General features: G+C 40.7%; 1 protein-coding gene across 11 annotated transcripts in view; it reads left to right on the forward strand.

Annotated features, from left to right (window-relative positions):
• The window catches only part of TNIK (TRAF2 and NCK interacting kinase), a 338,950-nt gene that overhangs the window by 221,182 nt on the left and 103,150 nt on the right, over positions 1-14,618 (forward strand). For all 11 annotated transcript variants that reach the window (XM_034438985.3, XM_034438988.3, XM_034438989.3 and 8 more), the window contains exons 9-10: positions 2,947-3,025; positions 12,911-13,086. In XM_034438985.3, coding sequence (XP_034294876.1) covers positions 2,947-3,025; positions 12,911-13,086 — 255 coding nt within the window. The remainder of the gene's footprint in view (positions 1-2,946; positions 3,026-12,910; positions 13,087-14,618) is intronic.

The following is a 14,618-nucleotide window of genomic DNA, read 5'->3' on the forward strand; positions in this document are numbered from 1 at the left end:
CTTGGCAGCCATCTGTTGGGGATGCTTAAATTCCTGTACTGAGCAGGGAATTGGATTCAGTGACCTAAATAACTTCATGATTCAACTTCATGATTTTAAGCAGGGCTTCTCTAACTATATAGAAAAACCTACAATAGCTGACAGCAATGGCAACTGACTAGGGGAAGAATTATCTACCTTAGAAAGTATTAAGATGCAAATTGATGACTGGCTTCCCGTATCAAGCTAAGCTATAATTACAGCATTCTTTGTTGAATAAACCAGAATAGGCAGGGATCACACAACACACTGAGCTCTGTGGGTCAGAAAACCTCAGATGCCAGATGTATACAATGTGCTAAGCGATAAACAAGCAAAGGATTTTGTTTGTTTGTTTGTTTACAAGATTTATATGACTGCCCAACTTGAATGAGCGTGATTCTAGATAGTGTAGTACATTAGTAAAGCTGAAGAAAAACTGAAATTAAAGCCAGCAATGTCAACAAAAACTGCCCCAAATTGACAATTCCTACTACATACAGGTAGTCTTCAACTTACAACAGTTCATTTAGGGACCGTTCAAAGTTACAATGGCACTGAAAAAAGTGACTTATGGCCATTTTTCTCACTTCCGACAGTTGAAGTGATTTACATTCAGATACATGTGATTTACATTCACATTCAGATTACATTTACATTCAGATGTTTGACAACTGACTCGCATTTATGACGGTTGCAGTGTCCCAGAGTCATGTGATGCCCTTTTGTGACCTTCTGACAAGCAAAGTCAACGGGGAAGCCCAGATTCACTTAACAACCATGTTACTAATTTAAGAACTGCAGTGATTCACTTAACACATATGGTGAGAAAAGTCGTAAAATGGAGCAAACACAGTTAACAAATTTCTTACTTAACAACATAAATTTTGGGCTGAATTCTGGTCATAAATTGAGGACTACCTGTATAGGCTTATCAACATATATTTCTCAAAGATGAAAAGATTCTTCTATTCTACAGTCTGGGCAGAGGTGGGATTCACTTACCTTCCCTACCAGTTCACAAATGTGAGCACGTGCGTTCAGAATTCGCACATTATGTCTGGGCGGGTGGGCGGAGCCTCCTGCAGTTGCCACTACCGGTTCGCCAGAACCAGACAGAACTGGCTGAATCCCATCTCTGAGTCCAGGACATAAACCAAGTTTTTAAAATCTTCCTAAAGAGCAAAGGCCCAATGAAATTTGAGGGGGAGGGGAGGGAGGAGAGATAGATATACTCCTCCCAGCCTGAGACTCTCATAGATCATTGACAAGTGCAACCAATGTTGTTTTGACTGGAACCCAGATTAAAAGGATTCCAGATAATCCATTTCCTCTGACCCTTTCGAGCAGATGATCACTTTGTCAACAACCTTCCCTAAAGAAGGAAATAGGATGAAAATTGTGCAGCTTTGTTGGATCCTACAATAACTTCTTGAAGAGAAGGAGGACCACCACATCCTTAAGAGCCGGTGGAATTATTTACTCCCTTGAGGATGTATTTACCACAATGTGTATCCAACCATGCAAATCTTCCCTTGAGGTCTTAAACAACTAGGAAGAACATGAATCTAAAGTACAAGTGGTGACACCAATCGCCCGAAGGACCTTGTCCACTTCCTTAGAACTAACATGTTCAAACTCATCCAAGATAACCAAGTTAAGACTGTGTTTCAATCAGCGCCATTGGAATTGCATAGGCAATGTCAGCGTTCCGAGTAATGCACCCATTGAAAGCAGAACTCCGAGGCAGGTAGATTCCTCAAAGGACATGTTTATTGAATACGTCATATCAGCACAGGTGGTGAAAACCAACTCTGACAGTTCCCTCAGTTTTCACCTCATTAAAAGAATAAAACTCCCCCCTCCCAGGTGTCATTGGTCACATTGTCCAACAAAGGTGGAAGACAGGCTACTCTCCTCTTTCAACAGCCACCTGTTTCAATGATCTTGGTTCCCACAGGAAAACGTTTTGTTTTGACTGTAGTCAGGCTATCTACTTCCCCCCTCCTTTCCCTCTCTCAGGATTTGTGGCAACTATGAGGCAGCACAAGATGGCTTCAGCCAGGTTCACTTCAGAGTTGACAGGCAGATTACAACTTCCAAGAAATCTGAATGGCTTCTCCAACTTTTCCAGCTTCTCCTTATCCAGGGCTGACCAGGTTGTCCTGAGGAAGGCAGTGGACTCAATAAGAGCAGTGAAGTAGTTCTATTTTACCACTTGTACTGCAGTGGTGGGTTTCTACCGGTTCGGCCTGGTTCGGGTGAGCCGTAGCAATGATGGTGAGCTGAGAGCGAAGCGGTTCTCTCTGACGGCTAGGTTGGCCCTCCCGCCCGTCCCTGCATTATACATACCTTATATTTGTTCATTTTTAGCCCAGCTGAAAGGCGCATCTCAGCTGTTCTGTAATACACTGCGTTTGCACGGAGCACAAGTTCATCAAGCTGGTGCATGATGCGAAATGGTGGTAACACCGGTTGAAACCCACCACTGTTGTACTATCACAAGTTAGTCCTTAAGAAGGACACCTACCTGTGCTCAGAAACATTATTCATCTTTTTTCAGTGGCCTTCTAGACATCCTTCTGCTTTATCATCCAGAGATCCTCTGAAAAATGGGAGGACTACTGGACTCCACAAACAGAGAGAGTCCATACAGAAGCAATCTGATCAAAGCCCACTTTTTTTCATTCCAAACAAGAAATAAGCTAGGATTAAAGCCTCGGTCAAACTATGCATCAGAGCCTCAGAGATAACCTCACTTATCTTATGACCAAGTGGGATCTGTGAACCTAAGTCACTAAATTTATCTTCCTACATCACATGAGAATTTTAGTCAATGTCTTTACTGGAATGTTCTCTTTTTTTCCATAACACTTCACAATTTGTTTCATGCCTTCTTCTTCTTCTTCTTTGTTTTTGGTTTTTCAGCCCTTTGTGATATGCATCCTATGAGAGCTTTGTTTCTCATTCCCCGAAACCCAGCCCCCAGGCTGAAATCAAAGAAGTGGTAAGTGTATCTTTCTTCTACCCTTCCTATGTGCATGCTCTAGGAATACTTTAATTCCTATTTATCAACTGCAGCAATGAAATGCTTCTTGTTCAGTCTGGGACAATGTGGGTGTGTCTATAAGAATTTGAATATCTTGTGGGAGTATAAACCTTTCCGTATTGGCACTGCAAACAATTGTCATAGATTTCCAAGCACTGATGGCTGTGAAAATATTTACAGACCCCTCGCATCCTGGACATAAATTGTTTCAACTCCTATCCTCAAAACGACGCTATAGAGTATTGCACACCAAAACAAGTAGACACAAGAACAGTTTTTCCCTGAACGCCATCACTCTGCTAAACAAATAATTCCCTCAACACTGTCAAACTATTCCCATTAAGCTGCATTACTATTACTATTAGTCTTCTCATCGTTCCTATCACCCATCTCCTCCCACTTATGACTGCATGACTGTAACTTTGTTGCTTGTATCCTTACGATGTATATTGATATTGATTGTTGATCTTGATTGCTTATTTGTACCCTATGACTATCATTAAGTGTTGTACCTTATGATTCTTGACGAATGTATCCTGTCATTTTATATACACTGAGAGCATATGCACCAAAGACAAATTCCTTGTGTGTTCACACTTGGCCAATAAAGAATTCTATTATCTATTATTATCAAAAGGAAGGTCCAAATTTTGGTCCAGTGGTTAAGGCACCAGGCTAGAAACTAGGAGATTGTGAATTCTAGTCTTGCCTTAGGCATGAAAGCCAGCTGGATGACCTTATGCGTATGCACCAAGACAAATTCCTAGTGTGTCCAATCACACGTGGCCAATAAAGAATTCTATTCTATTCTATTCTATTCTATTCTATTCTATTCTATTCTATTCTATTCTATTCTATTCTATTCTATTCTATTCTATTCTATTCAACTGTCCATTCTCTTTCAGCACAACTCACTTCATAGGATTGTTGTGGTGGGGAAATATAGGAGGAGGAGGAAGGACTAATATGCTTGCCGCCTTGAGTTATTTATAAAATTAATAAAGGCAGGATAATTAATCAACGTGGTGCCAATCCATATCCACACTTTGCTTGGGGGCTGCCAGTTAATCAATAAAAGCCATATCTTTTCATTACATATTGAGATCTGGCTGTGCTTCTTCACTTTGACTCTAAGGAAAAATAGACTCTTACTCTTACATTTACATAGATATATTAATTAGGGGTTATAAATCTCTCAAGATACTATTTGAATGTGTGATTCAATCTGAGTTTGCAATTCAAATCAAATTGATTAGTTTCAGTGCAAAGGTTTGATTGGGACAAACATGTCTTTTTGTTAACATGGGGAGTCCGCTAAATCTTCAAATAGATTTGAAAGCAGCTGATTCTGTTTGACATATCATCTTACTTTGGCAAATTCAAAGAGACTGGTTTGAACAAATTACTTTATAATGAAATCTTCAAACCAAAGTTTTGCATGGCTTTTATTTCAATCATAGACTCAAATCTCCACGTTCCACATCACTAGATACACATATCCTGTTTAGATTGCTGCTCCCTGTTGACTTGGGTGACTACAGGGTATGATTTTCTAAAAAAGTTATTTTAGAGTTGGACGATGCCTACACTGAATTAAATAAGTCAGAAAGCAAGTGGCATCATTTTTATATGTATTGCACCTCTGACATACATTAAAAACAAAGCTTCTATTGCACCTTCATTGCTGCCGTCTTGACTTTTTTTAACCACTTTGCAGCCGCCCTCTTGTTAGTTTTTCACGTTTAATTTTCAAGCCTTAGTGATTGAGGGAAAAAGCAACATTGAACAATGTAGTTTGTTTGGAGAACCTGGTTGTAAAATCCAAGGAGAAGTGATCTTAATAACAGTGTTCCAATATCTCGGGGGCTGCCACGGAGAATAGGAGATCAACCTATTCTCCAAAGCACCTAAAGGCAGGACAAGAAGCAATGGATAGAAAATACTCAAGGAGAGAACCAACCTAGAGCTAAGGACAAATTTCCTAACAGTTAGAACAATTAATCAGTGGAACAACCTTCCTCCAGCAGTTGTGAATGCTCCAACACTGGAAGTTTTGAAGAAGAGATTGGACAAGCATTTGTCTGAAATGGTATAGGGTTTCCTGCCTAAGCAGAGGGTTGGACTAGAACAGGGGTCGGCAAATTTAAACACTCAAAGAGCCACTTGGACCCGTTTCCCACAGAAAAAAAAAACACACCGGAGCCACAAAACATGGGTGGGCGTGGCCAACTCGATGTCACTCATTCACCCAGTCACATGACCCCCCTAGCCATGCCTACCCAGCCACAAAACCATTCTGTCTCTCTCCCCCTCTTCCTATCTCCCCCCCTCTCCCCCCATGTCTCTCTCCCTCTTTATCTCTCCCTCTCTTCCCCTCTCTCACCCCTCTCTATGTATCACTCTGTATGTGTCTCTATGTCTCTCTCTCTCCCCCACATCTCTCTCTCTCTCTGTGTCTCTCCCCCTCCCTCCTCCCCCTCCTCTTGTGATGTCCTGGACGGCTGTGGCAGAGCCAGGAGCGTGTGCATGGGCGGGGAGACCCTCCCCAAACGAGCACCAAAGCACAGCAAAGGCACCCGCGGGGTGAGCGGCTGCTCGATTAGGAGGGTCTTAACAGGATGGGGCTTCTTTCCTGCACTAATGCTCTGGCCATCGCCTTGCTGTTTCATCCCCCACCTCCAGCAGCTCTTCGGCTGAGTGCGGAGGGTGCGAACTCCAGCCTGAAGCGGCAGGAAGCAAAGGCTGCCTTACGTGCAAATGTGGCACAAAGGTAGGTACAGGGCAGCTTCTCTCCTGCACTCTCCTCCTCCTCCCACTCTCGTGATGCCCTGGCCGGCATCTGAGTGGCTGAGCCGGGAGTATGCCCACACGGGGGGAGACCCTCCTTAAGCAAGCCGCTGCCCACCCTGCGTGCACTTTCTTGAGCTTCGGCACTCGCTTGATGAGGGTCTCCCTGCGCATGCGCTTGCTTCCGGCTCAGCCACAGCCGGCCAGGGCATCACGAGTGTGGAAGAGCCACACTCAAGGGGCCAAAGAGCCGCATGTGGCTCGCGAGCCATGGTTTGCCGACCACTGGACTAGAAGACCTCCAAAGTCCTTTCAATTCAGTTTCTCTGTTAGCAGTAAAGGACTCCATGGTTCAACACTGAGCCACGTATATTTTCTTCCATTGAATATTTCAGTTTAGCTGGAAAAATTCGCACTATTTTTTGCAAGGGGGGAAAAAAAGTGTGCATTTAGACATAACTTTTCCAAAAATCATTGGATACTTGAGAAAGATACTGATGACTTATCACTCTGATTTACTGATGAACATGATGCAGTAGTGACAGAAGGCCTGCTGCAATGACCCTGTGTAACTCTTGCTGCTAGCAGCGAAAGAGAAGGCAGATAATCTGGCTATTCAAAGTAGCCTGCGCAGAAGCTGGGCAGCTGGGAATGCCAGATAAACATAGCTCTATATCTTCGATAATCCATCTCTCCTACTTTGCCAGTAGGTCAGGAATGCTATTGTTTATTGTAAGCCACCCAGTGTCTTGTATATGAGATGGGCAACTATTTAAATCCAAACAAACAGATTTGCCCAAGAAGAAGATAAGAAGGGAGGGTCAAGTTGGGGATGAAGTAAAAGTTGAAATTAAAATCCATGCACAGTTTTGGTACAAAAGGAGCAGCCTGTTTATTAATTCTGTTCTTTTGAAAATACTGACATAAACAGGTTTGGTGGTTAGCAGAAAGTTCTTGCGGCGTGGCGAATTCGACTCGTGGAAAACCCCTATCCGAATTTTCTTTTCTCTATTTTCTCTAACAAAGTTCCCCTGACATTTTTCTACTCCTGAAAACTTTTATCATAAGGCTTCCTGAATTTGGTAATGAAGGAATTGGATACAGTGCAGTTATTTCATTTCGGTAATATGTGGGCAAAGGTATCACGGGTCCCTTGTGCTTATAATTTAAAAGTTATCTATGTGTTATAAAGCGGAAACGTGCTGTATTTGAAGGTGAAATTGCGAAAAGGATTGGGCTAATGTTGAATATATATCCTGCTTGCAATTATAGTTGCCAGCATTCCCAGCCAGCTGCATTTCTGGGAGTTGTAAATCCCAATCCATCAGGAAGAGATAAGAAAGATTGGTGCAGGAACATCTTGTCAACATGAATTGAAATTCAATTTATTGCCATGCATACACACACACACACAAACACACACACACACACAGAGAGAGAGCTATCTAAGCCAATTTGATAATTGATGCTAATTCTAATTAAGAGCCGCGGTGGCGCAGTGGTTAGAGTGCAGTACTGCAGGTTATTTCTGCTGATCACTGACTGCCAGCAGTTTGGCAGATCGAATCTCACCAGGCTCAAGGTTGACTCAGCCTTCCATCCTTCCAAGGTGGGTAAAATGAGGACCCAGATTGTTGAGGCCAATATGCTGACTCTGTACACCGCTTAGGGAGGGCTGTAAAGCACTATGAGTATATAAGTATATAAGTCTAAGTGCTATTGCTATTGCTAATTCTGTAAACCACAGTTGCAACAGTGCCCAACCTTCACTGAGAAGGGACCCTGTGGTGGGTTGAGAACTAGTAGATAACATCCTGCCCTGAACAGGGGTTAGATTTAACAGCTTGTGAAAGCAGCATGTCACATGGAGGAAATTCATAGCTGCAGCCTCTCACAAAGTTCCTTGCAGTACAGATACTCCTTGACTTATGACAACAAGTGAGTCAGTGGTGGTATTCATCCGGTTCTATCCAGTTCGGGCGAACTGGTAGCAGCGGCTGTGGGAGGCTCCGCCCACCCACCCAGACATCATCATGTCCCGTTTTTGACCCTCTGTGGATGCGCAGAAGGCTCGTGCGTGCGTGCACTCACATTTGCGAACCAATAGCGAAAGTAAGTGAATACCACACCTGAAGTGAGTCCAATATTTCTGTTACTAAGTGAAACATTTGTTCAGTGAATTTTGTCCCATTTTACGATCTTTCCCAGATGTTCAGTGAATCATTGCAGTTATTGATAATACAGTTGTTAAATGAATCTGGCTTCCCCATTGACTTTGCTTGTAAGGAGGTAGCAAAAGCCCCTTCTAATGGTTGAAAAGAAATATAATTCGGGGCGGACAGCTGCTTCCTGGGGTAACAGATGCCCTCCAAGTATACTGAATTTCAGATCCCATAAATCTCAGCTAACATGAGCTAACATGCCTTTGGCCTTATGAGGTAGCTCCATGCTTTTGCGAGAGCATTTGAAGTAGAGGTAATGGGATAAATCAAAGCACCATCACCTTAAAAAGAAGATCAAATTAATTTTAACAAATTATACAGGTAGTCGAGTTACAATCTCAGTTTAGCCCAAAATTTCTGCTGCTAAACAAAACAGTTAATTTTGCCCTATTTTATGACCGTTCTTGCCATAACTGTTAAGTGGATCACTGCAGTTATTAAACTGGTAATACAGTTGTTAAATTCCCTATTGAATTTGCTTATAAGGAGGTAACAAAAGGGGATCGCATGATCCCAGACTCTGCAACCATCATAAATATCAGTCGGCTGCCAAGCGAATTTTGATCATGTGACCATGGGGATGCTGCAGTGGTCATTAAGTGTGAAAGATGGTCATAAGTCACTTTTTTCAGTGCCGTTGTAACTTTGAGCAGTCACTAAATGAACTATTGTAAATCGAGGATTACCTGTACATAATTTTTTGCAACATCCCTTCTCCAAGATAAATGTGTTTACCATAAGAAGGCCTTTTGCTAGAAGTAAATGTTCTTATTAAAGCATTCTTACTCCAAAGCCTGGCTAGCACCCTTTATTAATGTTGTTATTTACCTACACAACCTTGTAATTATGCTTAGAGGAAGTATCTGCTCTAGAGTGATACAGTAAGTCTTGTTGATAAGCAGCATTCTTTGCTAACTTAATGGCTTAACATACCAGACTCTCTTCCCCTACGTTCAGATTTTTATTTGAGCCTGTGGATTATCATTTGATGACAGCTGCTGCGGATAAGCAGATTGGTGTCAGGAGTTCATTCTTTTGTTTTTTGCATTCAGAAATGTATCTATTACATATAGGCGACCATTATAAAAGTTGAAGCTTCTTTATCATATGGAGCATATAAGAATAATTTAAAAGACAATCCAACAGCAACTGGGTCTTATTGGTCAGCTGTCACAGAGCTGCAGTCATGCAGTGTTTGTATCTGTTAAACATGAAGAAGCCATTTTTTCACAAGCTGTTGATGCTCACGAAAGCCTCTTGTAAAATTGATGGTTCAAACGCATTGAGCATCGTGGGCTTGCTTTTAGAAGGGTCTGAAGCGTTTTTGCTTTATCCAAACCGATGAGGTAAGCGATCTGATGCCTCTGGAGCTGTTTTTGACTGGCAAGGTTGAACTCAATTAAATTATTTTGATCTCCTGAAAATACATTCCCCTGTGTGGTTTGAACAGGTTCATCAGTTAGGCTGTATGGTACATCCTCATAGGAGGATCCATTTTGCACTTCTTCCTCAGTTTTTCAAACAGTCTCTCCGAATAGTCTGAATTTGAGGTTTGACATTTTTGTTGTATGTCAGTAACAGTGTAAGATTCATAAACAAAAAAGTGCCTTCGATATATGGCTTGCACCAGTGGTGGGATTCAATTTTTTTTACAACTGGTTCTGTGGGTGTGGCTTGGTGGGCGTAGTATGGCTTGGTGGGCATGGCTTAGTGGGCATGGCAGGGGAAGGATAGTGTAAAATCTCCATTCCCTCCTCACTCCAAGGGAAGGTTACTGCAAATTCCCCATTTCCTCCCAATCAGCTGGGACTCGGGAGGCAGAGAATAGATTGGGTGGGGCCAGCCAGAGGTGGTATTTACCGGTTCTCTGAACTACTCAAAATTTCCGCTACTGGTTCTCCAGAACTGGTCAGAACCTGCTGAAACCCACCTCTTGCTTGCACCATATACTTGATTCCACCTAATACTTTTGATCTGCACAAGCTCTGGTGGTGCAGTGGTTAGAATGCACTATTGTAGGCTAATTCTGCTGACTGCCAGCAGTTCAATTCTCACTGGCTCAAGGTTGACTCAAGCCTTCCATCCTTCCAAGGTTGGTAAAATGAGGAGCCAGATTGTTGGGGGCAATATGCTGTCTCTGTAAACCACTTAGAGAGGGCTGTAAAGCTCTGTGAAGCGGTATATAAGTCTATTGCTATCTAGTATATCATTGGAAATTCTGAAGGACCACCTGGAGGAAGATTGTCTTCCCACATTTAGCACTGATATCTTCAGGGAAGACTACAGGAGTGGTGCGGTGGCCTAGAGGTGGAGTTCTCGCCTCACAATCAGGAGGCTGTGAGTTCAATCCTAGGTAGAGGCAGATATTTCTCTCTCTGGGCACAATGAGATTATATCTGCTGAACAAAACTCTGCATTGGCGACAGGAAGGGCATCCAGCCATTAAATACTCTGCTAGCTCCATTCAGTTGCCCAGGCTCCACCCCACAAGGGATTATGGGATCGTTAAAAGAAGATGATGATGATCTTCAGGGAGGACTACAAAAACTATGGGGGGGGGGGAAAGAGTCGCAGCAAACTAGCTTGGATAATTCTGAGTTACATGAATGAATTATCTGTGTTGGTATTTTAAACTAAAAAGATAATATGAGTTTTACCAGAACTATCTTGTTCTTTTGTTAGGCAACTAACTAATGAAAGAACAAGATAGTTCTGGTAAAACTCATATTATTGATTATTTCAGAACACTAGTAATTAGTGGTATGCAAAATAATTCATATTTAAACCATTTTTTAAAATGCAATGTGATTAGCAAGGCAACTACTGCTACTATTTAAGACTATCTTAAATTGTGATGTTTGGTAGAAGACAGAAAAAAGTTCTTTAGAGATCATCTGAATATTTATTTCCCTGTTTCACAAAATGTAAGAGATACTTGGCACTGTCATGGTTATCCAAACAGTGGATAAAACATTAGAAAATGAAGAAAACCACTATTTATACATTTTTACAACTGAATTTTACAAGGCTCTTGGAGATAAGCCAAAGCTAAATTGAACATATTGTTTGTATATTGAAGCGGAATTAATTCATCATTAGAAAATATGATGGCAATCTTATTATACTCACCTATCTTTCCAGTTCATTGAAAGGTTCCTCTGAAGCAGAAAATATTGTTGACCTGTTTTTTCATTTACACATGTTCATGCATGTATCCAAACAAGGCAGCAACTTCCTAAAGCATTCTCCCTTCAGTTTCCATTGAAATAAATGGGACATGTTTAGACTTCCTGTATTAGTAGCAGCTTAAGTTGTTAATTGTTTCTGTCATTAGTATTATTTCTTTTCTTTTTTTTTAATTTTTAACTTTATTCTAACACAATATGACAATCACATAACATACAACATATAAATATATCCTCTTTTTAACTAATGTTTCTTAGTGGTCTTCTTTCCATTTTGTACTTTCCCCTCTTTTTTCTGTTTCATTTTCTTCCTTGTCCCTTTTTCTTTGGTTACATTGTATTTTCTGACACTAATAGCCTTAATTTTATACATTTCTATATATTTGTTATGTACATATTTTACATTTTTAGATTCTCCCCTGTGTTTATTGTTCTTTATTTCTAGTCTCAAGCCATTCATACCATTTGTTCCAAATTATGTAATAATCTGTCTCTTCTTTTTCTTTAATTTCTTTTGTTAATTTGTCCATCTCGGCACATTCTAAAAATTTTTCTATCACTTCTTCATCTGTTGGTGTCTTTTCCTGTTTTCAATTTTGTGCATATGTTATTCGTGCGGCTGTTATGGTGTGTAGAATCAGATATTTTATTTCTTTGGTGTATGTTCTCGTAAATATTCCTAATAAGAACGTTTCTGGCTTTCTTTCAATTGTTGGTCTATTATTTTTTCTAGCCATTTCTTTATATTTGCCCAATTTTTTTTTGCCACAGGGCACGTCCACCGTAGTATTATTTAATAATAAACATAATATTGGTATTATTTCTAATGGTCCATTTATACATAAAAATATATAAAAATATGAATTCCTTGCTCATTTAGCCCTCTTACTCTCTTTCATTCTATTGGAGTTATAGTACGATCCTGTATATAATTGCAGCAGCATATTGAATTTCACGGATCTTCCTCAAGGCAGTAAGAAAAGCCCAAAAAGTCTTAAAATGTAAAATAATTGACCCCAAGTTCTTCAGTGGGGTATCAAAAATGTAATTCTAAGAACCCACTTATTTCTCAGCTAATTTGATAAAAGGTTGGAGGGTCCACCAACTTGCTGACCTAGCTGTCAACATTCCAAGTAATACCCCCCTTGAAAGCAAAACTCCAAGGCAGGTAGATTCCTCAAAGAACAATTTATTGGATACATCATATTGGCACAACTGGTGAAAACAGACTCTGAAAGTCCCCATGGTTTTCACCTAATTAAAAGAGACAGTTTTCTCCTTTCCCCAAGTCATCAGTCACATAGTCCAATAGAAGTGCTGGCCAGTTGCTTGGTTACTTTGCTCCTCCTCCTCTCCCAGCCACTTTTTGGAATGACCTTGGTTCCCTCAGGAAAACCTTTTGTTTTGACTGCAAAATCCCAATTAACTATTTCCCTCCCCCTCCCATCTAGTGGCAATCCTGAAGCCTCAAACATGGCCTCAGCCAGGTTCGCTTCAGGGTTGACACTAACATGCTCACAGAATAGATGGCTTTCTTACAGGGACAATCCTTTTAACGTTGTCCAAGACTGACAAAACCCTAACTCATAAATATCGGTATTAACCAAACCTTTTCCTGTACATCTATCTCCAATTCTCTGATTTGATAGGTCCAAAAAATTCCAGTCCTTCATTGAAAGCTGCCTGGTGAAAAACCATGGTCAGAGGCCAACCACTGAACAGCTGATGAAGCACCCATTTATTCGAGACCAGCCAAATGAAAGGCAGGTTCGAATCCAGCTCAAAGACCACATTGACAGGACTAAGAAAAAACGAGGAGAAAAAGGTAAGATAAAATATTGTTCTAAGTGGCCAGTGGTGAAAAAAATTGCATTGGTCCAGGGATATAAGAACATAAAAGGGCTCGCATTGTGGTAAACAGCTATATTTTCACATTTCTCTGTGGGAGAAGAAAGCAAAGCAATAAAAAATAAATAAATAAAACATTTGCCTCAGTATTTTGGGTGCTTAGTAACCTTTTGTGTTCTTCATATTATTTAGGAACTAGAGCATGTAGCTCTTAACCAATTTTAGAGCAGAATGAAAACAGGAAAAGGGAGTGCGGCATATGACTCAGAAACTTATATAGAAAACCTGGATGTAAATATCACAAATCAATAAATCAAATAGACCCAATAGTTAGAGACTAGATAATTCTTGGTTGGCTTGCATTTAAATTAAAAAAGCAGTATGAAGTGTGTTTCACATTGATCTATTTATTTATTTATTTTTTAGCACAGAGGGATAAATGTTCGTTTCACATTCTGTTTTGTTAGAAAGAATGGAATATTTTAGAGAAATGATAAACCCACTTTATTTATACTGCCTTGGGGTGTATCTAAGGATTCATAGAAATTGATTGAGACAGAGGTTTTTTTTCCTACTTCATTTCAACTATTTATGAAACACAGTAGAAAACAGCTTCCCTTTTATAGCCTCAAGCTTTGTACATAAAATTTATAGCCACCTAATTGCTCTGTATGCCATTGCAAAAGTTTATTCTTCCCTTCAGATAAAAAACAGTATGTCAGAAGTACAAGTGAGGTCGTATTTTCCCCCTGCACTCCAGTTTTCAATTCTTTGTTACCTCTGAGCATGAGACACTGAATTCTAAGTCCCACCTTAGCCACAAAGCCAGATGGGTGGCCAGGGGGTCAGCCATTCTCTGTCATCCCAGGAAAAGATGCAGTGGCAAACCACTTCTGAAAAAGCCAGTTGCCAGGAATCAACACTGACCTGAAGGCACACACACACACGCACACACACACACACACACACACACGGTTCACAGGTATTAGTGATGATGATGTTTTTCCTTCTCTCTTGTTAGGTCAACTCACCTTGATCTAATATAATGATCTTTTGGCAAATAAAATTTCTTTTCTTCCGTCATATTTAGCCCTATCGAGGGATCTCTGCAATGAGCAGATTCGCTCCAGTCCCAGTATCCTTCACATTTAGCGCTCTTCCCACATTTTCTCTCTCAAACAAATTGATGATATTACAAATTAAAAAGCTTTCAGGCAAGCAGCACCTGCCTAATCCATTTTAGGATGGCTATCCACCTTGTTTCGGGATTGAAATCATCAATCCAGATACAACAGCCACTGGAATTGCCTACTTTCCTTTAACTCTTTATGGGTGCCAACCACCACCTCCATTCTCTAGCTTCTCCTTCCCACAGTTGTCTCTGAAGATGTTTTTAAAATCCACCTCTAATGCTAGATAAATACTAATGCAGGCCCATCTGCCTACCTACCTTTTCTATGAAAATTTAATCCTGGAAGGCTACTCTCGGCTCCCATTAGCAAAACAAGT

Source organism: Pantherophis guttatus, chromosome 6, assembly GCF_059756535.1.
Source record: "Pantherophis guttatus breed Tessera chromosome 6, ASM5975653v1, whole genome shotgun sequence".
Taxonomy (NCBI): Eukaryota; Metazoa; Chordata; class Lepidosauria; order Squamata; family Colubridae; genus Pantherophis; species Pantherophis guttatus.